This window comes from Plectropomus leopardus, chromosome 13, assembly GCF_026936395.1.
Source record: "Plectropomus leopardus strain MGB_pleo_1.0 chromosome 13, ASM2693639v1, whole genome shotgun sequence".
In the NCBI taxonomy this organism is placed as follows: Eukaryota; Metazoa; Chordata; class Actinopteri; order Perciformes; family Serranidae; genus Plectropomus; species Plectropomus leopardus.
The window spans coordinates 8,183,671-8,210,319 of NC_142188.1; the positions used below are offsets into that span (position 1 = coordinate 8,183,671).

At 39.5% G+C, this 26,649-nt stretch overlaps 1 protein-coding gene across 2 annotated transcripts in view; it reads right to left on the reverse strand.

Annotated features, from left to right (window-relative positions):
* slc8a1b (solute carrier family 8 member 1b) overlaps positions 1–26,649 on the reverse strand; it is a 189,606-nt gene that overhangs the window by 25,003 nt on the left and 137,954 nt on the right. For both annotated transcript variants that reach the window (XM_088086131.1, XM_042501705.2), the window contains exons 6-7: positions 12,084–12,229; positions 7,050–7,149 (exon numbers count right to left, since the gene is read on the reverse strand). In XM_088086131.1, coding sequence (XP_087942257.1) covers positions 7,050–7,149; positions 12,084–12,229 — 246 coding nt within the window. The remainder of the gene's footprint in view (positions 1–7,049; positions 7,150–12,083; positions 12,230–26,649) is intronic.

Here is a 26,649-nt window from a genome sequence, read left to right on the forward strand (position 1 = left end):
CTTCTCCTAATTGAACTGATGAAGTGATAAGCAACAACACATATCTTTTGCCATATATGAGGCCAGAATGATTTCCGGAGGACTTCTACACATCAAGATCATAATCAGACTCTTCAGACGGAGAGCGAGGATGAGAGCAACAATGACAAACTCCAAATGTCTTCGGCCAAGAATAGAAAAATATTCAAGGCTCCTTTAAAGTGATTTTAATCTTGATTTTAATCTAATACATTTGAGAGGAGATAAGAGAGAAAGTTGGGCGGGATGAAAGAGGGGAGGAAGGAGAGCCAGGAAGAGAGAGAGAGAGAGATGGGATTAGACAAAGCTATCTTATCAGTGTGTGCTGCATTAAATCCACCACCGTATCAGTGACAGCCGCTCTGGACTTGTTCAAACCCTTGAACCAGTGTGTGTTTGAAGGGATGAGCTGCCAACTTACAGCATGTCTCCATTTGGGCTTTCTGTGTGTGTGTTTGTGTGTGTGTGTGACTGGATATACAGGGATGGGGATTGTTAGTTTTTGTTGATATTGATACCATTATTGAGACTCCTTGATGATCAGAGTCTTTATCGATACCACTATCAATATTTTTCTATTATTTGGTAGAAATTCGAGGCGACAACATGTTTTTAACAGATCTGGTTTTGCTTTTATTGCTTAACATGTGACCTTTCTAGCCTTCAATAAACATGGCTGATGTAACAGGCCCCCTTCATTATAGCATAAAACTAACAGTAGCAAAAATATATCAGCAGCACTAAACACTTTTTCCATCACTACTATCCATTTTATATTACCGGGAAGACTAATTTCTGACCCGAAACAACTGATTTTTCAAGTTTCAAAAACTAAATTTTCTTTTTCTTGATGTTTCATTTGAACACATCATGATGATGTTTTATTTTCCTTTGGCTAATAGTCATTTTACTGAGCCGACTTTAAACACATCACAATGAAATCTTATGCAACCTCGTTCATTTGGCTAATTTGCTCTTATCTTGCCAATTTCAACATTGGATTACTATTTTTAAGTGATGTTTACGTGTTCTTGGATTTAAATGATGTGACTCGATTTGAGATGTATGTTACATTATAGGACCTGCAGGACTCCATAGCACTATCGGTAAATTCAAAGATTACCGATTTTCAGGTTTTGAAAAAAGCAGAACCAGGTCTTTATAGAACTATATTTCGATCCCCATCCCTAAAAATATGCCCTCTGTTTGTTAAAAAGGTTTGTCAAATCCACCTGGTGTGCCCACAACAACGGCATAAGACCTCCTTAAACACATCTGAGAGAATTAGCTGTTTTTTTGCCTCATTTTGTGAAGAGACTGATCGTCCCTCATTACATTATTTTTTTCCTTCCTTTACTCAATCCCCCTTTTAATTTCTCACCTTCCAGGCAGTAATGAAAGATGTTGGAGCCATTTTAGCTCATTTAATGGGTTATAAATCACTTTTATACTCTAATTTTCTTTGCTCCTCTGTTTCTATTCTCCTCATGTTTCCCCCTCCTGCTATTTTTCCATTCTTCTTTTCTCTCCTTCTTTCACTAAGTTAAAGAAGCTGTGTGTTGCAGCCAGTTGAAACTTCTCTCATGTGCCAAATGTAAACTCCATTAAGAATCCCTTAAGTGTTCATTGTTTAAGAGGTTTTTACTGGGAGCTGAATTATCTGCAGAGGTCTCTTCCTCTCCAAAACAAACACAGCAGGGGATTTCAACAAGTCAAAACACTAAATAAGCTTTTTCACATTACAAATGAGTGTTTCTGTGCTGCTGTTTGGTTTGTGGTGGAGGGGCTGCTAACTATGGCGGCTGACACGAAACCACAAATACGTGACACGACCCCTCACAGAGCCAGTGTTTGGTTTGTCCGTTTTGGGCTACTGTAGAACCATTGCGATGCAACATAGTGGACTTTGTGAGGGAGGACCCGGACCGTATGTGGATATAAGCGACTCATTTTAAGGTAATAAAAAGACAACAATTGTTATTCTTCTTTTCTTTTAGGTCATTTAACAGTAAAGAAACATGCTTATTATATTTTAATCAATTTCTGCGAATTTATCATCCCAAATCCTACACACTGGACCTTTAAGTTGCTGTTTGAGATGTTTCGTTGTCAAACCAAAAACTTAAGTATCTTAAATTATCTCTGCGATCATCTGCTGCTGGTTTATTGGAGGTTCCCAGCAACACCCGAACGAATATCGAGAATGAAGCCTTTGTCAATTATACCCAAGGCTATGAAACACAATACCAATAACAAAAGCCAGCTCATTTAATATTTTTAAAAGAAAACTAAAAAAAATACTTGTTCACTCCAGCCTTTCACTAGCCTTGACTCTCTGATACAGGTCTGAAACTCTTTCTTTTTACTCTTCACACTGATGCAATTTCAAAAAAACCTTGTGATTCATGGTTTAAATGTTGTATAATTATAAGATTTATAGTTTTACTATCACTTAATTTTGATTTGTTTTTTATACTTTATTATCTATTAGCTTAACCCTTTTTCTTTTCTACCTTAAACCTTTTTGTCATCTATTGTAATTTTATTGTTCTTATAACATCTATTGCTCGTCTGTCCATCCTGAAGGAGTGATCCCTCCTCAGTTGCTCTTCCTGAGGTTTCTACTGTTTTTTCTCTGTTAAAGGTCTCTTTGGGGAGTATTTCCTTTGTCGTTGTGAGGATCCAAGGACAGAGAGATGCCGTATGCTTTAAAGCCCTCTGAGGCAAATTGTGATTTGTGATAATGGGCTTTATAAATAAAATTCAATTGAATTGAATTGAACTTCCTTTTTCCTGGATCTCCAGCAGTCATTCATTCATCCATCCATCCATCCATCCATCCATCCATCCATAAGGCAGAAACAATCACATCCAGGCGCAGAGGAGGTGACCCCGGTCTGGCCTCATGTTAAAGCCTGGCTGCCTCATTTCCTCATCGTGCCTCCATCATGGACCTCAACACATTTGTATTCCACGGGAGAAGTAATTAATCTTTGACCTTCCTCCAGTGTTTGGTAATTAATAGGGGGATGGTGGGAGAAATGGAAAGAGAGGCAGTGCAGTAAATGGGGCAAAGCGAGACGGAAAATAGGAAGTGAAAAAAGATTGGGACTATATTGAAGGATAAACCCACTAAAAGCCACTTAATGCAACTTCATCTTTGCTGATTACAGTTTTAGCAGGAAAGATGAGATGACACAAGTCATAGGGAGTTATATTACAGAATACGGCTTAGTCTGCAATCTGAACACAGTCCCTACTTAAGCCAACCACAGTTGGACCATCATCACACACCAGAAAAAAGACACAAAAACATCTTAATATAAGCATCACACTATGAAACATTTGCAACAGCATTTCTCTTGGAAAAATAAGCCTCGTGTTTCAGAGGCGTTGCAATGAGATTATTTGGCGCCACACAAGTTGGCGTTGTTCAAACCTTAACAAATGAACTGAGTCAAAAGAGGAAACCCTCCAGGGTTCGAATAAACTCTAACAAACATGCTGGGTGTAAGTGAGTGAGTCTTGATGTGATGTAGTTAAACTCAGACAATTGGGAGCTGGTGGTAATGATCACAAATCCACACTTAAATGTCTATTTTATCTTTCTTTTGTCTTTCTTATTAAGTCTCAGTTGAGTTAAGTCTCAGTCACACTATATACTAATTTTCATAGTTTAAAAGAGATTGTTTTACTTCTCTCAGCATGCAGGTGACTTTTTTCAGCGTTAAAAAACATTACTGTGTTCTCTCCTTCCTGCTGTCATTCCTGGACTGAACAAACAGAGCAGAGAAATGTGCTAGCGATGTGTTTCTATGGTAATCAGTCACTTTGCAACTGCATGTCCGTCTACCCAACCAGCTGCCAGTTTGATCTGTAAGCATCCAATCAGCTCTTAATCTCAAACACTCTGAACTCTCCCAATCCAATCAGCTTCACATTTAAAGGCCCTGAAAAACCAATCACCCTCCTGTTTGATCTGGTTTTGGATGTGATTTGGCTTGTCAACTTCATGTGCATGTGTGTCACGGTTGACCTGTTACAGTTTGCAGACACAGGGGAACCTTTGAATACTCCATTGTTGTTGAATGCAACCTAATGAAGCCATATGTGTGTGTGTGTGTGAGAGAGAGAAAGAGCCTGTCTTTGGTGGAAACTGCACTCACCGCCTTTATACAGCTCTCTTTAACACACACACACACACACACACACACACACACACACGCGCACACACAGAGCACTCTGTCAGCCTAGACAAACTAATCTGAGATAAGAGAGCGAAGACAGGCCTTTTCATTAATGGCATCAGCTCGCCAACAAAGGCTGGCTGACAGGCTGGCTAACTAAAGCACAAACAAACACACACACACACAACACACACACACACACACACACACACACAGGATAAAGTTATTTGAAGGCACTAAAGTGATTGAGCAGGCTATAGACAAACAATGCTCAAATAGAAACCCAGTTTCAAAGACAGTAGCAGAGGCAGCAGCAGCAAATTGGGTGATTTTTTTTTGTTCAACTCTGCATTCAAAGCAATTATTTGCACTATTTTCAAACAAAAATAAACAACACACAATATGCAGTTCGTGTTACCCTGAATTGCTGATTGACTGTAGCTGTGGAAAATGAGCAAGCAGCTTTTCTCAAAATAATCATTCATCAGTGCCCACTCTTTGGGGGTTCAAAAATAAAACCCCTGCTCAACAACAGATAGGAACTAAATTACCCAACGCAAGTGGGCATAAATAAGCCATTTAAACACCAATTGTTGATTATATGGGGAGATCAATTGTACTTTCAGATCAGTCTGGTAAATATGACACTAGGAAAATAGGGGGAAACACTCTGACTCTGTCCAAGGTGCTCAAATGCACACTAGCAGCACTAAAGCTCACAAACTAAAGTAATACTTCACCCACAAAACGACCATTTGTACATGAGTTACTCACTCCGTTATGTTGAATTTGTGAGGAAAACTCTCTTTTTCTCAGATGCTTCCACAGTGAACGGAGAATCCAAAACCAGCAAACTTTCTTGATGAATTGAGGCAAAAGAAGATCATGTTTAACAACAGCAAAACTATATGAAAACATCAGTTTATAAGCTCTCACACGACTCATTCAGTGCAATCCAAGTCTCATTTGTCTAGCTGTATGCTCAGAACTTCCCAAACTTGTGTATTTTCATTAAATCCTTACTGTTAAAAACACCTCTGCATTTGAGTAACGAGCATGTGAAAGCACATACACTCAAACTCTCTTCATGCATACCACTGAGCTGCTGAGGTGCACCGCTCGACTGTTTATGCATAAGAGGTTTGAGTAGTAAACACGTGTTAGGAAAGTATTGAGCATACGACTGGATAAAAAGTTGGATTATATTGCACAAGTTGTGTGAGAGTTTGCAAATGCATGTTTTGATATAAAGTTTCACTTCAGTTCATTAAGAATGTTCATGTTCTCGGATTCTTCACCTTTAAGACGTGAAAAATCAACCTTAAACAGGGTGAGTATATGATATAAAAGTAGTAATTTTTAAGTGTTACTTTGATACATTAAAAATCATATTGTGAATCTTAACAGACACCTAAGTTACAAGAAACAACAACAAAAAAAAACAATAGATAACAGCATTATAAGAGGTTATGTGTTGCCAGTGGTGTAGTGGTAGTTGATGAGGTGGATAAACTATTACCACCTAAAACGAGGAAAACTCTCCTCAAATGTAATTTCCAGATCCATTATAGGATGGAACTCTTTACCAGATCGTGTTATTAAAATAAATAAAGTTGCTTTCAAGAAAACACATTTTATATGTGATTTGTTTTTTTGTTTTATGTGTCGAACCCCAGGAAGATTAGCTGATGTTGGGCTTTGGCTAAAGATGTTCATAATAAACTAAACTTAACTAAACTAAACTACAGCTAACTACTGTTTGTTGGCGTGAATGCTGAAGTGGAAACACCTCAGCATTGAGAACTTTCTGCAATCTGAATCAAGCTCTCTCTGTTTCCTCTTTTTCCATTGATGAGCTGCAGTAATGTTTTCTGCCTCTAGAGGGCAAGTTACCACAACTAACCAATGAACTGTGAAGATTCTGCAGGGAAACAGAAAAAAAACGCTTCCTCTTTTTCTGTGTTTCTACAACCAGCTTTCTCTCTTAAACTACTTGTTGCATGATTTCTTTCTATCTCTTGTTCCCTTTTTCCTACTTTGTCTTCATAAATGCATCCTTATATTCCAAGCAGCACGTTTCTCTTTAAGCATGCATTCTCTTTTCCCCCACTATGCATGTTTCTCACTGCACGCAACCTCCCTCCGTCTCCGTCAATCTCTGCATAATACATGTTCTCTCTCACACATGAGGCCTCCTTATCTCTCCCTGTTCACATGTATGCTCTCTTTTTCCCTCTTCATGAGACGTTAACATCAGCAAAGCTCATAACAAGTCTTGACAGAGACTAGATAAGTGTTAAATATTCCCCTCTTTCTCTCCCTTCTCTCTATCCCACATAAACACACACACACATCCTTGTCCCTCTGTCGTTGTGGAGGCTGAAACACACACACACAATTGCTCTGAACATTATCTCCCATCTGGTCAGTGTTTGTCTGTCCAAAACCATCAAACCAGGCCAGTCCACTTCCCAGTAACCATTAGATATCATAAATGCGCGCACGCACACGCAACACACTTGACTCCGTTGGACTGTGAAATCGCCCCACTTCATTTTACACACAGTCTGCCATCATTTGATGCAATCGGCATCATTAAAATGGTAAACCACCCATGCGCACACATTCAACACGAGATTTCTGATAGTTTTGGTTATATTGATCGTTAGGGCACATGCAGCAGAGGACCACATAGAGCTCAACCGACTGTAAAACTGCAGCTGTTCAATCTAGCAACAGTTTATACGCCACACACATCTGCTTCAAACCACCTCAGATGACCCCCGGTAAACTCCAGAACCATTAAACTCATAAACACACACTCAGGACACACACTGGGCTTACCTGCGCTCACAGTGATGGCCTCTATGAACTGGTCTCTCCAGCTGTTGGTTCCAACCAGCAGAGCCAGGTTGGTCTTCTTTATCAGCTTGTCCACTGTATTCTGTCAGAGGAGAGAGAAGTAATCACGGTTAGACGGGGAGACAACAGCCTGTTCACTGAGTGCTCAACGTGCCATATCGTTTCATAAAACCATTCCTTTGTAAGAATTAGCCATTTGTTCAGCATTAGGAATCTGCTAGATTGTTGAACTCCATTAACGAGAGACTGGCATTGACCTTTCAGAGCAAAACATACTCCAATCTCACATTTTCATTTACAAATATACTTACCGTCCAGATTTGCTGCCCAAGTTATTGGTTTTTTTGTACCGCCCTTTTGAACTCACTAATAAATAAATAAAAAAGACTTTTGACTCTAAAGAAGCAAAAAAAAAAGATTTGCTCCCCGAGCCTTTCAATGACTTTTTAAAGGCAAATTCACAAATGCATTCTCATTATGTTGTCATTACAAACATTAAGTTATGAGACATTCTGATAACTTTTATCCCCCTTTTTGCTGCACCAAATAGAGAAATTATCATTCCCTTTATAGAGGTTCGTAGCTGTGGAACGCAAATATGGAGTTTATAGGAAATGCGGTCTTAAATTTGAGAACACAACTTACAGCCAAACAGAGATGTAAACACATGTTTATCTTTACTCTGGTGTTGTGTTTGTGTTATAATTCCTTTGATAATGGTATTCAGGAATACTAATCCCCTTAACATACTGCACATTTTTACCCATGAGGGATAGTTTGGATCTTTTGAAGTGGGTTTATATGAGGTACTCATTCATATTCAATGTATTACATACAGTAGATGTTGGTCAGCACCTCCTCAGTTGGAGAAGCAGCAGGAAAACCAACATGATGCTCAGCAAACTACTGCTGTGGACGGGGGCAGCAATTAAAAAACCGTCACATTTCTCACCGCAAAGCCATACTCCATTAAGAAAAACATTAATTTAACATCGGTGACTTACTGGTCCACCGTTGCCTCAATCAAGTGTTTGATTTGTGTTACTGTGTGTTGGTGTTTTAAGGACTTGGTTCAGATTTACCAAAGTAACACAATAACACAAACTAACTAACCACAGCAGAGGACCAGCAGCTCCTGTGTCCAGGAAGCTAAAATTACTGGGGTTTTTTGTGGCAATGGTAAGACAAGGCAAGCCATCTTTTTTGGATAGCATATTTCATACAATCAAAGTGCTTTACAGAGCAATGAAATATATAATGTAATAAAGGATAGATTCACAGTAAAAGAACAGATATAAAAGGTAAAATTAATAACTAAATGATTTACATTTTTTAAATAATCACCATTAAAAATAAATTAAAAGTGCAGACAAGAGGTGCAAAGATATAAAATATGTATAGAGATTTAAAATGATTTAAAATCAAGTGTGAAAAAATATGTTTGCAGTCATTTCTGGGTGGAGTAGGCAGTGTTAAAAAGAAACATTTTTAGCTTTGACTTAAAAGTGGTCAGAGTCTGGGCTTGTCTAACATCATCTGGGAAGTTATTCCAGGTTTGTACGACATTATAACCAAACACTGCTTCACCGTGTTTTTTTCTACCTCGTTGGCCAGCCCCAGATGTCCTAAGTGTCCAGAAGGTTTGTATGTCACAAGCATGTCAGAGATGTATTTGAAAGCTGAGCCACAGAGTTATTTATACAATGGAGTCTGAAGAGCATAGATGGGGAACGGAAGCTGATAACAGCTTATTGAGCATTGAAATATTCTCATTATAGCAAACACTTAAACTGGCATTGATTTTTTTTGGGGGGTGGATTTTTTTAAAACATGTTTTGCTGCTGAACCCGTCCACAGCAGGCATCCCAACCGACATTACTGCATGTAATACACTTATTATGGATAAGTACCTCATACGACCCCACCTTAAAACAACTAAACTATCCCTTTGAGTATCACATACTCTGTACTTGCTTGCTTTGTTATGTTTTTATGGCTGCACCACTCTGTCCTATAGCAATATTCTAGCTTCATTTTATACACATTTTCTCACAAATTAAACCACATACTTGGTCTTTTTGGGATCTCCACTAGAATTGTGAATAACATTTTGTGGATTTTAACAATGTTTGGCTACACAGCATGAATATGTAAGAACAGAGTTGTTTGGGGGGAGGTTTAGGGGGTCGGGAACATTCATTTATCAATCTATAATCATATGTAGGACCTTTCATGTATGCAAAAACAATTTTGCTGCAAGTTTCTTTGCTTCTGTTCACTCCTCTTCTTAATTCTCTCTCTACAAACTTCTCTCCATCCTCCCTCTGTCCACCTCCTCTTTCCTTTATCTCCTTAATTCCTTGTTTTCATACTTCTTTGTTGTTTTCTTCAAAAGGAAGAAACAATGAAATATTGAGATAACACACACACACACGCGCATGCACGCGCCCATGCACAATCACAAGCACACACACACACACACACACACACACACACACACACACACACACACACACACATATCACACACTAATTAGCGGAGCAGTGGGGTTTGCTCTTTTCTTTTCTCTCTACTTCAGAGGGAAACTGGGATACTAATTGTGTTGAATGGAGCTTAGGGGTGTCAATAGTGCTTTGCTGCTGCTGTGGACACATGCACGCACGCACACAGGCATGCGCACACGCACGCACACACACACACACACACACACACACACACACACACACACACACACCAGCTTTACTTCACCCATTGTACATGAAGTGCTTATTTAACTACACTCAGCCAAGTTTTTGTAATACCTTCCTTCTCATTCTGTGTAGGACTGATATTTTTCTCCTCACTTGCTTTCCTTTTCTTTTCCCTCCTCAGATCATTACTTTAAGACTCAGTTGGACCGGTGTGAAACACATTTGCTCATGTTTCTGTGTCTCTCTGCAGAAGAGGACAAATGTGCCACTCCTACAGTGGGTGAATGAAGATATCATTTTTTTCTGTCACCAGTTTGTGCCACAATAAACCTCCGTGATGACCCAGCTGAGGGCAACACATGGCCGTCAACCTGGTGCTGACCCATAAGTCATTGCACTGATAAATCTCTCTTTCTCACTCATATTATTGACATTTATGAGTCCTTTCTCTCTGGACAAACAAATTTTTAAGCATATCAATGATGGCAGAAAATCAATAACTGTTACTAAAACATTATCACAACTTGCTCAGTGCTCTTCAGTTTTCTACTTGTCTGATTTATTTTAGATTTTTAGCTTGTTTATATTGTTTCAATGACATTCACTTAGTTCTAAGAGGAAACTTTCAACTTCAGAGTAAACTTTCCATTAATGCAGCTTGTCTTTTGTTCTCCTTGGATCCGTTACGTCAGACACTCTCACACTGTTGTACTCCTCTATCTACCTATAAGCAGTGCATGGAGGCAACTATAGGATCCTGCTCCATGCTGCACACACACACACACACACACACACACACACACACACACACACACACACACACAGGATTTCATATAGAAAACTACTTGACAAAGTATAGCATCCTGTCAAGTGGTGAGCTATTATTGGGTGTTATTAACTGTCTCCCTGTCTAGAGTGATTGTGTAGGTGGAGCAGCAGAAAAGAACATGCATCAGTACACACACGTACACACACGTGCACACACACACACACACACACACGCATACACACACGTACACACACGTACACACAGACACAATATGTAACATGGATGGTAATTGCATTTAGCTTGTCTTAAGAGTCTGCGTGGGAGAGCGACAGAAAGGAAGGAGATGCACGCAGTAATCACAGGATGATTTCCTGTATGTTTTGGAGCAGTTTGTGAGTGTAATATGTAAAGTGAGTTTGCAACCTGATCACCAGGACAAAATGCTGGCACTTTCTGCAAACCATGGCAGTGTCACATTCGTGTGATTCATGTTATTATGTAACAGATACTTTACATTTTAACAATGTTGTGGTTAATGTGTGGTAAGGTTTGGGCTTAAACTACCCAGCTCTAGGGGCACAATCCTTCCTGAAAAAGGAGGAATATCTTGGTAAAAAAAAAAACAACCTCTATGTTGTGTGGTTTCATTGGAAAAATAGCAACAGGTCGCTACAAGGACAGAGGGGTGTCATATGCTGTAAAGCCCTCTGAGGCAAATTGTGATTTGTGATAATGGGCTTTTTAAATAAAATAAAATAGAACTGAACCCATGTTTGGTGCCTTGAAAAGCTGTTCGGCACTGACTCGCTGACTCATAAAATCACAACTGGTTTTGCTGTTTGCTGTTCACAAAAAATGGTCTGCAGTGGTCTGCAGCACAGCAGGCATCTGGCTTATTTGGCACGCCATCCGTGATCACTTCCACCTCCTGATGACGCCACTTTAGAAATGTTGATATGATATCTGTAAAACACGCTAATGTTATGATTTTGGGTTTGCAGAAATGTACTTTGCTGACATTTTCTTCTAGTGACAGGGCTGGAATTAATGTTGATTTGTGTGCATGTGTGTTTAAATATCTCTGTCTTTTGATCCATCAGTTTCTTATGATATAAATGTTGTAGTGATCAATGCAATTAAAACTTGTTTGCTTCGTGACCACTGTTGCATGTCCTTGATGTGTGCTGCATCTTAGTGATGTGTCAGTGTTTTCCACCTCGATGATGATTAATAGTGTTCATTATGTGATTCAGTTGTCTCTAAATTGTCTTGTTTCCTTTGTGTAATGAAATCAGACTATTCAGAGTCACGTGTGCGGTCATTTAATTTGGTGGCAGTTCAGAGAAAGACATCAGATTAAAAAAAAAAAAGAGGAGCACGTGAACTATCCTACTATGGCAGTTTTTTCTTGTTTTTGTCACTTTCGGTTTTTTGGAAACCTAAAGTAAAACCAGAAGTAAATTAGACTGCATGTTAAAAAAAGCTGCTCCTGCTACCTCTATCACATCGTGCCACTTTCGTTTATTTGACCACACACAAACACACCCTCTACTTTACCTTGAACTCATACGATTCCTCTATGATGACCTCCAGCTTGACGTGGTCTCCCAGCGTGGGACGGCCCATCTCAGCGATGCGCTGCTCCTCTTCATCTTTCCCCGTCAGTGCTTCTTCTTCCTCCTCCTCCGCCTTCTCCTTTTCCTCTGCAAACACCATGAGACAACAACCGACGGCAGAGTTAGAACACGACGGCTGCTTTGCAGACTTTATTTTATTTCACCAGAGTAATCCACTTAACATCAATACTGTTTCAAGGAGTCCTGATTGCAGACATTAAAACAAACAATAAAATAACCAGACAGTTTAAAGCAGGCCGTGTTAGTGACGTTGTAGATGCTGGGTGGGTGAGTCGACAGACAGAGCAAACAAAGCCTGCGAAGTTTCCAGCCAGAGAGAAAAGTAGAAGTAAAGGAGACATTTGAACTATAAAAAGAAGAAAATTTATTTAAAAGACAAACAAGAAATGCAGGAACGTATTGTATTAAATACATAGATGCTTAGAGGAGCAACGTGTATCAGTTTTTATGGACTCAAACGTGTGGCAGTTTTTATTTTTAATGTGCGCTAACAGCATTGTAATTCATATAAACCCTGAAGAACACTGACTCTTTGTTTGACCAAAACTCAGTGTCCGGATGTCTAATGCAAGCGTGAATTTGATGTAGAGTCTTGGCAACAGATGATGTTGATATTTTGTTGCTTTTAAGCTGTGTTAAATAACCAAAATCCAACTCCAACGTCTTTACAATGTCTTATGCCAACACCCTCTTGACGTAGAAGAGTTAGAGAACAAAATCCATCTTCTGCAAAAGTCATTATGTTAATGTCCTCACAATGTCATACTGACGTCTGATTCCAGCTGACAAAAACATCAGCACCTCAGACACCAGTGGCCTCGTGACACCATTACCATCAACAAAATGTGCATACATACACAAATCATCAACACTAAGACTTCAAACTGGACGGACTGTACTAAATCATACTTGTCACTGACTGAATTGGTCAGTATTAACAGCGGAGCTCGTCTCATTAGTACGAAAAAGACTTTGAACGAAATTGAACTAACGATTCAAATCAGTGATTCTCAATTTCCACCCCGAGCGGCCACCTTTGTGTTAAATTAATTTATAGATGTGCCAATGCTTTCAATTCATGTAATTAACTTTACACTGTTCAATAGTGAAGGTAGCATTACTGAATGAAAATATACCTCCAGTTCCTCTCTGGTCTCATTATCTCTGCCTCCCTGTTTCTCACACATGACCCCACTTTACTTTTTTCTTTATGGTGTGTGTCAGTAATTGAGATTCACTGTCGAGTCTGAACTCACCGCTGTGATCAAAGCGGGAAAGAAACACAAAGAGAGAGAGAAAGGCCATGATCACATTTTCCACGGGGTTGGGGTTATCCATGATATTGTCTTCTATTACAGTACCGTACATTGTGGGTCTGCACCAGCTCATTGGTCATTTGTTCCCCTCAGTTGAGTTACAGCATTATTAGCAAGCAGCACAGTTTTGCGGTACGGCTTCTTACACGACCATGAAGAATAATAAAACAGAACCTGCTGAAGCAATGACCCAGGTGTGACACTGTTAAACTGAAGCCATACAATCGATTTTTTTTATTTTCACTTGAATCATCCCCATTCCTTAAATCCAATGCACATTAAACTCTGTGCAGGTGCTGTTATTGATTTTTCCTTAATGATGGCACTGAAACAACTATGTGAATGTCTTGTGATGGTAGGCACTGATGCAAAGGTTAAAGTACGATGGGTTAAAAGAGCATGTTTTGATTTGACAGTGAGTGATTAGCTGTAAGATTTTAGTTTTTATTTGCAATGGCAATATGAGAGCCCCAGTAAAAAAAAGCTTTTTATCAGCCTGCATATTGCACCTGTTTGTTGTACTGTAGATGCATGAGTTGACGTTTTTATTTAGTTTTAAAGCGTCTTCTTACACTTAACGTTTAGATCCTGGTTGTTTTACCTTCACATTTTAACAAGGTGGAAGATTTTAACCCTTGCAGGTTTGGGTCTTTAGTTTATCTGGCCTACTGGACTCTCTGGACTGCCGCTAGCTTAGCAGGTTTGTTTTTAGCCTGGTGGCAAGGCTAATCAGTCGCTCCTAATGAAAATTTTAAGCTTTAAAGCTCCCATAAAATCTACAGACAAACTGCTAGTCCGATGGCTGAGTGCCACTTTACCGTTTCAAGGCTGAAGAAAAGCATCGCTGGTCTGGAAGCTGATCTGAGGGAGAAGGACGAGCTCATTTTTTGCTACAGCCCGGGAAAAACACCTCGCAGTTCTGGGCTCCTCTGGCTGCAGCAACCGGCATGCGACCAGGACACTGATCCCAATCCATCATTAACGGAGCTGGAGCCCCGAGCAATTACACATTATAGCACTGGACTGCCCGCCGGGATCCCCTCCTGTGTTTTGGACTTTTCTGGGCGTGTACCCACACAGCGCTCAGGTGAGATTGGAGCTTTATTTTTGTATTTTTTGAAGTAATTTCTTTTTATTTTCAAATTTAAGCAACAGAATGAAAAAGACCAATTAGAGCCAATCTGGGGTTGACTTTTACTTTCATTATCACTGGTCGGCATCTTTACGAGAAGTAACAGACAATCCTGCAGAGTATACCTTTAATTTACACACAAGCACATGCACAAACACACACCATCACACACTATGTAAGAGCCTTTTAATGAACTCAATTAACAGCCTGCGCTAAACCTCATGTGGGATGAACATGACCGGGCAGTACCCTTGTTAGCTAAACTCCCTCCGTGTGTGTGTGTGTGTGTGTAAATGGACCTGACAGAGGTTGGATGTTGCAGGGTAAGATGCTGCTTCCTGTCAAAGCTGCTGTCTGTACCATTTATCATTTTGATTTTTTCCTCCCTCCGGTGTCCTTCTCTCTGCTCCTTCGCAGTTCAGTTCAATTAAATACGACCGAACGCACTTTACAGCCAGAACATATACGCACAAATATCGCTAGAACATCCAAACAAAGTTGGAATCAAATATATCTTCAAACTGGGCATTTTCCTCTACTTTTACACATAGTATCTGTGTGCACTGTATCTTTAAATAGCCAGCACAAAAAATATGAGCAGGACATAATCTACCTCTGCCCTATCCCCAAATATCTCTCCTTTTGTTACATAACTGTCTCTAACCCCCGGCTCCTTCTTTTCTTAATCTTTATTTTCATTTTGATCTACCTCCTTTTATCTCATCCTCTTTGTCTCTGCTTCTTAGTATTAAAACCTCCAATTTGTATTCTTCCTTCTCTCTCTCTAATTCCTTCATTCCTGATATAGTCTCAATTCGAATCAGCTTCAGCGACCCACCAGAGAAAACCCTCAAAGAGCACATTACTCATTTACTTCAGCAACTTTGACAACATAGCTTTCAAATTAATACAGCTACCTAGGTATTTTCACAGTGGACAAATGAGTCCATGTGGGGACAATTGGTAGTATCTCTCTCCCATTAGTGGTGTCATTAGTTCCCTTTGAATTTAAGAGCACTTCTCATAATCTACTTCATGGCCACGACCCCTGAAAGAGGATTATTATCTACTTTTCATTAGTTTTCCAGTCCGTTCCACCTCAGTGAGCACCTTTGTGTTTTAGTTAGACATCCTAATATGCTGCTCCTCCCCCTGATTTTCACTTTAAAGCACTAAATCAGTTTTCTTTCTCACTCTTTTCTCTCCTTTGTTACCTCTGCTGAGAGGGTCATGTTTTCACCTCAGTTTGTCAACAGGTTTACAAAAAACTAAAAGCCTGACCTTCCTGAAACTTGGATAAAGGTTGTTGCATGGACCAAAGAAGAATCCATTAAATTTTGGAGGGGATCCTAATCATGGAGCAGATACACACCTTATTTTTTACTTGCAAACAAGACATTTGGCCTTGGTGGAGGAATTTGGGATGCATGCACTCAAAAAAGTTCAAATCTGATTTCAGACTTAGAGATGTTAATTACTTTTACAGTGGTTTAACTCTTTGAGCCCTGAGCAAATTGATTTCTTTCAAAAACACAGAAAAAAGGCAACAAGCAACTTGGTAAAAAATGTTTCACACATTTAAATAAATTAGAAGATTTTAATTAAAAAAATACTTAGGAAAAATGTCTAGGGAAGAAGAAAAAAGCTAGGAAAAAATATATATTTCTAAGTATCATAATCACATATTTGAAATTATTAGAATTTTTAAGAACTTTTTTCAGGTGTTTCCTTGTTGATGTGTTTAAATTTCTTGTCTTTTTTTTCTAAAAACAATTTTTCCTGAAATTTTTACAAATTTCTGGCAGATTTTTGCATCATTTCTTTATTCTCTGCTCATCGCCTTCTTCCTGTGTTTTAAAGAAATTGAGTCAATTTGCTCAGGGCTCAAAGGGTTAAGATTGCGTGTGGTTACATTTTCCAGAAATCTTTCACTCATCCAGTTGAGAGACAGTTACATGATGGAGGCTTGTTTTGTGTCGTCTTTGTTGAGTGTCTCAGATGCATCTTGTGGCCTTTTCTCTGATCAAAATCAAAACAAAGCAAGCCATGCAGCAGCAGTTAACATGCATCAACAACAGCTGCTCCCTGGACTCTCTCTACCTGGGGACCTTAAATTGTTTCAGGTCAGATATTCTGCTCTGAAAGTGGCTGTTAGCAGTACAGAAAACTATGTAACAATTATGAAAAAGGAGCTGGTATACTCAATCAGAACTGCCTGTCTGATGGTCTAACCATAGAAATGGTTCCAGAGCGTGAAAAAAAACCCTGCTTGGGCAGTGGCCCGTGATATTAGATATGCACAATGCACAATGCACTGGGTCTGTAGGAGACACATCAGACTTTCAGTCAACAAAGACCATGTATAAAAATATTAATCTCAAAATGAGATGAGTTGATTCATGCCAGATTTAGCTGTTAGCTAGTTTACATCCACAGTACCTGAGCAGGAATAAACAGAAAAAATACATAACACTAAAACAACATTACAACGGACAATACAAACAGACACAAACATACCAAGACATACTTCAAGTTGGCTACAACTAAAAAATCATCATTCATGGTGAAATTAGTGTTGACATGTTGACATATTAGATGTTTAGAGCCACAGATGGAGTATAAAGAATGAGAGGGTCTGCTTTGGGCGAGTAGAAGGGGACGTGGTCTAGCAAGCACAGGACTTTTACCCAGAAGACCAGTTTTTGCATAAAACTAGAAGTCAGTAATTGTTTGTCACATCAGTTGACCCATGTGACTAAAATCAACCACAGTCTTTTCCGAATCCTAACAAAGTATTTATGTTTCCTAAACCAGCCTGTTCCCATTCTGAAGTTTTCAAATATCACCACTTTTGCAATGATTTTCCCAACGCCAAAAGCCTCCTTTTGCATCTGCATAATATGCTGCTGGACAGCATCAGCTGAGAATGCTGACAGATAAAAACTGTCATTATTACATGTCGCTGGAAGGCTGGATAGTCGGACGGCACCTCTCAGCAAGAGGCGTAGTGTCCGTAAAAATATGGACAAACAGAACCTGTCAGGATTTGAACTGTTCATTCTTTACTCAACTATTTCTGGCACTTTTTGTGTGTACAATCAAGTATAAAAAAATCTAAAAATCTAAATAACTATCACACTTGGCACCAAGCCTTTGAGGAAGGCTGTTCAGAACAGTTATTAAAACAACAAACAAATTATTTTCTGGGATAACCAAGCCCCATGAGTGCACTTAAATTGAAAATTAAGTGAGTCCAATGTAAAGATTTGTGCAAATTAACACACATGGAAATTTAAAACTCTAAAATATACAAACAATGTGATAATGGACAAACTCAAAGGCAAAACTTTGGACGTGAAGTTAAAAAGTCTTACTTAAAATAAGAAGTTTGATGCCTTGAAAGATTGCGTTTTCTTCACTTTTTCATTTTCACAGCACATTGCTCATTTGGCACTTGAACACAATGAAATGCAATGGTACATTTTTGATTAAATATTGAGTTTTCCTTCTCTTTTTTCTTTTTTGCACTGACAAAGAGTGTCTGTCGATTTGTCTGGATAAAACATGGGTCAATATGTGCTGACAAGAGCTGACAAGAAGTGTGTGTGTGTAGTGTGTACGTGGGCTTTCACACCTTGTCTTGCTTTGATAGACTCCCTAGTCCCACAGAAGTGATGGAGGACGACAAGGAGAGGAGGACAGAAGGGGGCGAAGGACTGAGGGAGAGGTGAAGGAAAAGGGGTAACGAGGAAGGAAAGAACAAAAATCGACAGAGAGGAGAGACGAGCAGAGGGGAGCATTTTTGCACCCTGTCACGTTTGATGGATTCAGGTTCCATCAGCGGAGGCAGAAGGAGGAGGGAAGAGTAAGGGGCGAGGGGAGGTATCTTTGCAAACTGTCAACATGTAAAGACAAAAGGAGGAGCAGAGGGGAGAAACTTCTGCGCCGTGTCAAGGAGGAGACGAGCAGATGGAAGGAGAGAGACGACAGGAGAAGACATGGTCTTTGACAGGATTAAACAGTACAGCAGGGGACAAGGCAAAGAAGAGGAAGACAGAGCTGTTACATCGTCACACTTTTTTTTGGAGAGTCCCATAGGAGGAGACAGAATAGGAGCAGAAGAGAGGAGTAGGAGGAGAAAAAAAGTGGAACTTTTCACTAGTCTGGTCTGTCCACAGAGGAGGAGAGGAGAGGATGGGAAAGCTGAATTAAGAAAAGGATTAGAAAAGAGGGAAAGGGGCACAGATGAGAAGGAAAATAATGAGTGCGAAGAGGAAGAGGAGAGGGAAGAGAAGAGGGGAGAGGTCAGAGGATGGGGGAGGAATGTATAATAAGAATTAAAAGTGGACGGTAAGAAGATGTTGAGGGAGAGTGAAATAGGAGCAGAAATAACGGGAAAGGAAAAGAGATGACAGTGAGGAATAGTGACAGATAAGGAAGAGCAGAAAAAGAAGCAAGCGGAAGAGGTAAAAGAAAGGAAGAGAACAGAGGATGAAAACGAGGTGGTATATGAGAAGGAAGATGGAAGGGAGCAGGGGGAGGAAAATGAGGGAAAAGGAAAATTGGAGGGAGAAAAAGTGATAAGGATCAGGAAACGAGGACAATAAATGAAGAGATACATTCAAGAAGGATGCAGCTCTGAGTCCTGAAATGATGTTTACATCAGCCAGGTCGCCAGAAGAAAATTTTGGCATTGTATGTTTCTGCAAACCACATTACATCTGTACGTATCACATGTATCATATCAAGTGATGTGGTGTATGAGCTGCAGTAAACGAGCAGCCTCCCAAGCTGCAGATGACTTTTAAGACCAGCAAACAACACAACTAAAGCCAGTTATTGCAGTGTGTTCAGTGGCTTTTTATGCAACAAATCTGGCCTTTTTGCTGCGACCCACTGCCATTTTTTCAGCGAGGACAGTGCCATAAAAAGCAGTTGTTGTTACTGAGACACTGTTGCTTTCCAGCAGGGATCGTGCTCCCAAAACTGGGTTTTTAGGGACCACTTGCTGTGTTTCCATCAGGGATTGTGACAAGAAAAGCGATTCATTTTTTACAGAGACATTGCTTGTTTCCAGCTGGGATTGTGACACCAAAAGTGGATATTTACACCAAAACATTATCAGACCACAGTGTTCTAAAAACATGAAGATATCTAAAGTTTAACATATCTGCTATATCATCACATCCAAATGTAATGCATCCATGGTTTGCAGAAACCTACAATGCCGACATTTATTCTGGTGATTGGGTTGGTTTATATGGAAAAACAACAGAAACTTTGTTTGACAGAAGTGCTGCCCATTTCCTTTTTTAAATCTACATTATCTGCTAAGTTACAAAATGTTAATACTGAATGCATCAGCAGACAATTTACTGTGATTCACTTAGAATATATCACATTTATTTGCCTACACTATCCGCTAGTGGCAATTACAAGATTACTAAATGGATTTTTTTTAATTATGTTTAGGCTACAAAAGCACTTTGGGAGATGAAGATCATGGCCAAAGAAAAAAAGAGGAAGAGGAATGAATAGGTGGTGGAGAGTTTGGTTTGGAAGATAGGAGGATGAAGTTACACTTTAACAACCCAATTGCCAGAAAAACGTTGGCATTGTTTCTGCAAACCAAGGGTCGATTACGTTTGCACGTTATTTTATAGTGGATACGTTGAAATCTTACATTTCAACAACATTGTGGTTAATGTGTTGTTAGGTATAGGCATAAAAAAAACTTAATTATGGTTAGGTAAAGTTTATGAACTGGCTTGAAATATCATGTTTCGGGGGCAGAATCTCTGTAAAAATAACTGCTTTTAGTGGCGCTAACTTCTCTATAAAAATGGTGATGGGTCGCTACAAAAAAAAGTCAGATTTGGTGTTTCATAAGCAGCTGGAAACACTGCAATGACTTACTAAATCTCAGCTGGTTTTGCTGGGTTTTTTTGGCCTAAACAGTGATTTGCCGCCTAGCAGACACCTCTTTTAGGTGACACACCTTACCCCAATCCCTGCACCTCCTGATGACAAAATCAGCTCACTTTAGAAACGTTGATATGATATGTACAAAATGTACAAATGGATTACAGACACGTTTTCTTTTGACTACTGTGCTGAGTTTACAGGAGACTGATGAGCAGAAACAAAAGAGGAAGAAGCTGAGGTTAGAAAACGATGTTGATGAGAAGGATGACCTGCAAAGCCCTGAGTTGATGAATCTATTGTCTCTTCTGCGCCATCACCTCTTTGTTTATTTACACTTTTACGGTTAAAATAATGAATTTAACTGATAATGAATGAATGAACAAAACAATAACGACATCATTTTCTAATGATCGTCCATCATTACTAATGTAAATGTTATTCTCTTGAAGCTGCACATTATTGTAATAAAAACTTGAATAAATTCATTTGCATTGTTTGGTGATTTGCTCTGTTTAATGACAGACTTAATGACACTGGTTCAACACCAAGCACCTCATTAAAATGTATTACTAATATTGTTTACCACTGCACACATTATGACAGAGGGTTCAGCGGCTTTGTACATTATGGAGATTTAATGTAATGTATACACTAATGATTAAGTTAAATATAGTGAGACCTCGGTGAGCACACACACACACGAACTGGCATGAGATACAGATAATCATGTCTCCAATTAATTATGTTGTTTTGGCACATGTCGTAATTAATTTCAGGGTAAATAATAACGTTATGTAGTATTGCATAACCTAACACCCACATATACAGTACACACACACACACACACACACACACACACACACACACACATAGAGGGCAGAGAAAGGATTAGAGGAGGATTAGAGGAGGACATTGCCGTCAGATACAATGTAGCTACATGTATACACACATAGGAACATACAGTATGTGTGTGTGGTGCATATGAGCTGTCACATGTCGCGATGTATGTTTCTCTATGACGTGTGTGTCAGTGCATGCTTGTGTGTGTTTGTGTGTATGAGGACATGGGGTCATCACCCTCTGCAGGGTGCGTGTGTTTTCAGCTGGTTTCGCTCTTAGCGCTGTTTCTTCCTCACGCTGCACTTTCTCCCCACTCAAGTGAGTGACAGAGGTTCACCGGCTGCAGTGAACTCTCCTCTGCCTCCCGCTGTCCTGAGGCTCCTCATAAACCTGCAATATCACAGGGTCATGTGGAAACTTCTGAAGCCTCCAGTGAAAAAACTACAGCTTTTACCTCCACGAAAAAAAGATATCTTCTACATCAAAGATGCAATCGCCCAGAACACTTTCAGAGGTGTCAAAGATGCATTTTCATTCTTTTAAGGGATATTTCACACTAAAATAAAGGAGAGTTTATAGAGTGTTGGAGATATCTGCCTTCTCTCCAATGCAATGGAACTAGATGGCAGTCAGCTTGTGGTGGGCAAAGCGCCAAAAACAAAAAAAGAAACTTCAGAAATCATGTTCCAGTTACTCAAGATAACCTGTAGACCTTGTTATTTCATGTAGAAACTATTTTCTCTTCTACTCAACAACACCTGCCAAACATAATACAAGCGTGCATTGACTGATGGACGAGAGGCTCATGCTCTTTTTATCAGGACATGATGCAGAAATGTATGGCTTCCTCCACAGCTGTGCCGGCTGAACTGTATTGTAAGCTAGCTCAGGTAAGCTAGTAGATGCACGCTTCCTTCTGCACAGTAATACAGTTGGTGGGTGTGCTTCTGTAGAAAGAAAATAGTTCCTACATTAAAACTGCTCACAACAAGGTCTGTGGAATATCTTCAGTAGTATCTTGAGCTGTTTCTTTCTGCCAAACTACACGTGCAAAATGTATTACTGTGCAGATGCGTTGCTCAGCCAGGAAGGATGCCATTAATGTTGACATCTCGCACTTTCAGGAGCATGAGCTTCTCATCGGTGAGTAGATGCATGCTTCCTTCTGTGCAGTGAGACTGCTGGTGGGTGCAGACAACAACGTCTGCAGGAAGCCTTACATTTTTGCATCCTGCGATGTCACGAGCATTAGCCTCTCGTCCATGAGTTGATACACACTTCCTTTTGCATTATACAGCTCAATAGAGAGAAAATAGTTCCTACATGAAACTGCTCACAACAAGGTCTGTGAATTATCTTGAGTAACATGGTCAGAATTTCTGTGAAGAGACACTGCTTTTTTTTAGAGATTTTTAGAGATGTATTTTTGTTGGAGCTTTGGTTGCCATCTAGTTTCGTTACATTGGATAGAAACCAGACATCTCTTTGGCCGATATCTCCAACATTCGGCAGCTCACATTAAAACAATCTTGATTGGTAAAAGGCACTATAGGTAAGAGAAACAATATGTATTTTTGATTTGGGGGCTGAACTGTCCCTTTAAAGAAGACAAATCCATTCTCCCTGAGCCCAACAACACTGTTAGGCGACTGGATATTTGTGCAAATATTAAACCTCTGGCTCCACCTGCACAAACAAACCAAAGCAGGATACAAGTTCACACCTGCTCTCTGGAGGCTGTTGAAAGACGATCTAAGGACGTGACAAAAAACTCAGCCAGAAATAGAGGAGGATGAAAAAGGTTAATGGAAAAGTAAATCACAAGCCTTTTCATCTCTCCTCTACGAATGAGAAGCTGCTGAATTATTTGTTGGGAAGCAGATTTGGATGGAAAGATCGGTAGAGTTTACTTTAAAAGGATACAGACGCTATAATGCTTGGACCAATTTACGATGGAAGTAACGGTGTTGGAGCTAAAGCCAAAGTAAATCACTGTTTACAGCTGATTTTTTAAAATGTGTTTTCATCCAATTTATAGGTAAGATGACTAAGAGCCCAGATGGCAGGACACTTGACACATTCGTTTGAAAAGAAATGAAGCTTTTAAAAGCTGTCAAAGTACTTTTCAGTAAGGCAGCGAACTCTCTACCTGCTTACTCTGTAAAAGTCACTCTGGATAATGGAAATGTAAATTTTAAGCTGCACGATATCTCATAAACAGCAGCAGTCCTTGACTGTCCATTCGGCGCTGCTACCGCTAAAAGCCTCGCTACTCTATCACATCTCTCCAGTTCTCCGTAAAAGTCAAACAGCTACAAGAGGAATGACTGAACTACATTGTTTCCCTCCCCATCTTCCCATGTGTAGCTCCTCATATCAGCATAGCAGATGTCAGATCTGGAGCTTGTTTAGTCACCACATTAATCCTGTCAACTTCTGTTGCTTACAGCGAAATAAAGCAACGAAAATGAAACAACAACAACAAAAAAAGGAAAAGAATACACTGCTTTTATCTTCGGCTCAGAGGCAGTTCACTTATGAAGCACCGGTTTGATAGAAGATGAAACGGGACCTTACTGGATTCCAATAAGAAAAGCTGACTCTGTTCTCTCTCTCATACACTCTCTGAATGCTAACGCTGTTTAAGGCACAATTCACACATTAATCAACATTAGCGAGTGAACGTGCCTGTTCGCCTGGGTTTTCAGCTGCTGCCTCTGGGGCAGGATGCTTAAGAGCCTGTTTGAAACATGTGAGGTTGTGCCAAAATGTATTGGGAAAATCAATTTTAGGTGCCAGAGTCTCTGTGTGTGAGAAGAGTTCATTTACAGAGAGCCTTTGTAAACAATATTACAGAACAAGGGAGAGAAAAAACATGCAAAACCAAATCTCAGCCCTGCCACTCAACACAGTCATTATGTCTCTGCTATATGAGGCAAATATGTAATATAGACTAAATATATCAGTCCAATGGTAAAAATGTATGTGAAAGTAGGCTGAAGGCAGATTTGTAGGGCTGTGGGATATGACGAAATATATCCTCTGATGAGTCTATCGTTTGATGTTAGGCTGTATCATTTATTTCGTTTACGTACGTTTGAATTTACGTTTAAATGGAAAAAACAAATCAAAGACATGGAATGACAGCAGTACTTCTGTGCAAGTTTTTAATACCCCCACCTTAGCAGTATTTTTACTTTAAACTATCGACCATAGGAATACTGCAAAACCTTCTGACCATGAGTATGTATTTATATTTATAAGAATCAATGTCTTTTCAAATATAGGTCCCTAAAGTGAAATCTTATCAAGTGGGGGTCCATGATCTAATATCTATCAATCTTGGCATCTTTCACAAGAAAAAGTTTGAGATCCACTACTCTATGATGATTTAAAAATCTATTGATTATAACTAAAAATATTTTTAAAAGACTGCAACTGATAATATAGTTTCTTGGATTAAAAAATGAGTGTTGAGCCAAAGTCAAAAATCACTCCAATAATTTCTCCAAAACGACTGCTGAAAGCTACAGGGCGCCAACTGCTGGACAAAGTTCAAAGAGCTGCACATTTATTTATTTTTTACCCTAATAAAAGACTCACAAACACAGACACACACAAAAAGCGCACAATGGTAAGTATGTGTGCATACACACAGAGTCATAGGCCGAGGCCATAAAGATCTGTGCAGGGCTAATTTAGCACAGAGAGAGAACCAGCACATCAGCTCATAAAACACACTCATTAAACACACAAACCCACTGCAGCCCCGAAACTGTGTGTGTGCGTCTCTGCATCCCGGAGGTGTGCTTGATCTCCTGACTGTGATAACGTGATATCCAGCCCTCGTCTTTGATCCCCTCATCACTATAAACACTGCTGATGCCTGGTAAACACACGGTGCCATTAACACACTGATAGCACCGCTGTGTCTGACTCTGTGTGTGTATGTGTGTGTGTGTGTGTGTGTGTGTATGTGACAGAGATAGATCTACTTTTAATGAATGTACCCAGCAGAGTTTGAGGGCACAAAACCGTCTTTAGACCACACTGCGGTGGGCTGATTTACCTCAAATCACATCCTGTTTCCACCTCATGCATTTAGTCTCGGTTTAAACATTACTAATCTCTTTCTTTTTAACCTAATTTGGTTACAAGTTATTATCAAGTGACTGCTATGCACAGATTTGTTTGTGTGTGTCTGTGTTTGTCAGTAAATAGCAGGTGGAAAATCGTTTATAACTCTATATTACATTAGAGGGTAATAGAAAAGGAGGGAGACGAGTAGCTCAAATGACATAACAAATGAACACAATGGAAAACACATGCACAGATGTAGCATGTGACCGAGGACACACAACCACATGTAAAACCATACACACTTATTCGCACATCTTAAACCATAATCACTTCTTAATTGCATCAATTTATACCATTTATCTGACAAGGATGTGTTACATAATGCTGTAATGTGACCATTAGCCACAGAAACAGGTTGTTTTAATGGCCTCCCTGAGAGCAAAAGCTTTGTTTGTTATGTTATTCATCTGAGACTGAAGACAGTGACACTTTTTAATCAAAAATACTATTTTTTTCTTACCTGTAGTGCTATTAAATAATCTTGATTTTTTTGGTGCAAGTTGCTGAATGTTAGAGATACCGGCTGCACAGATGTCTGCTTTCTTGCCAATATAATGGAACTCGATGGCGCTGGGTTAGTGGAGTTTAAATTGGCAAAAAATACATTTGAAAAACTCAACAGCAATGTCTCCTTCCAAGGTCTGTGGATTATCTCGAGTAACTGGGTCATGATTTCTGGAAAGACACATTGTTGTTGAGTTCATCAGTTCAGTATTTTTGGGGTGCTTTGAGCACCACAACCTGAGTGCCATCTAGTTTGATTACATTGGAGAGAAGGCAGACATCTCTACAGCCAATATCTAACACACGGTGACTGACTCCTAAAATTTAAAAAAAAAGAAAAAGAAAAGAAGTTTACTTTTGATTTTGGGTTGAACAGTCCCTTAAACTCTATGTCTCTTTATGTTATGATTTGGGATGTATTTCTCCCTTATCTCTGCTGACGTCTTCTGGTTGGATGATTATGAAAGACCTGTGGTGTATTTTTTCTGACAGATTTTATTTGGGAGAGGAGATAAAATCCTTTGTTTACAAACCGTCACTGTCCCGTGAGAACCGCGTTTCTCCAAAATATCAACATTTCATGAGCTTAATTGTTGTCAGCTTTGTGACAGCCATTTTTTTAGATAACC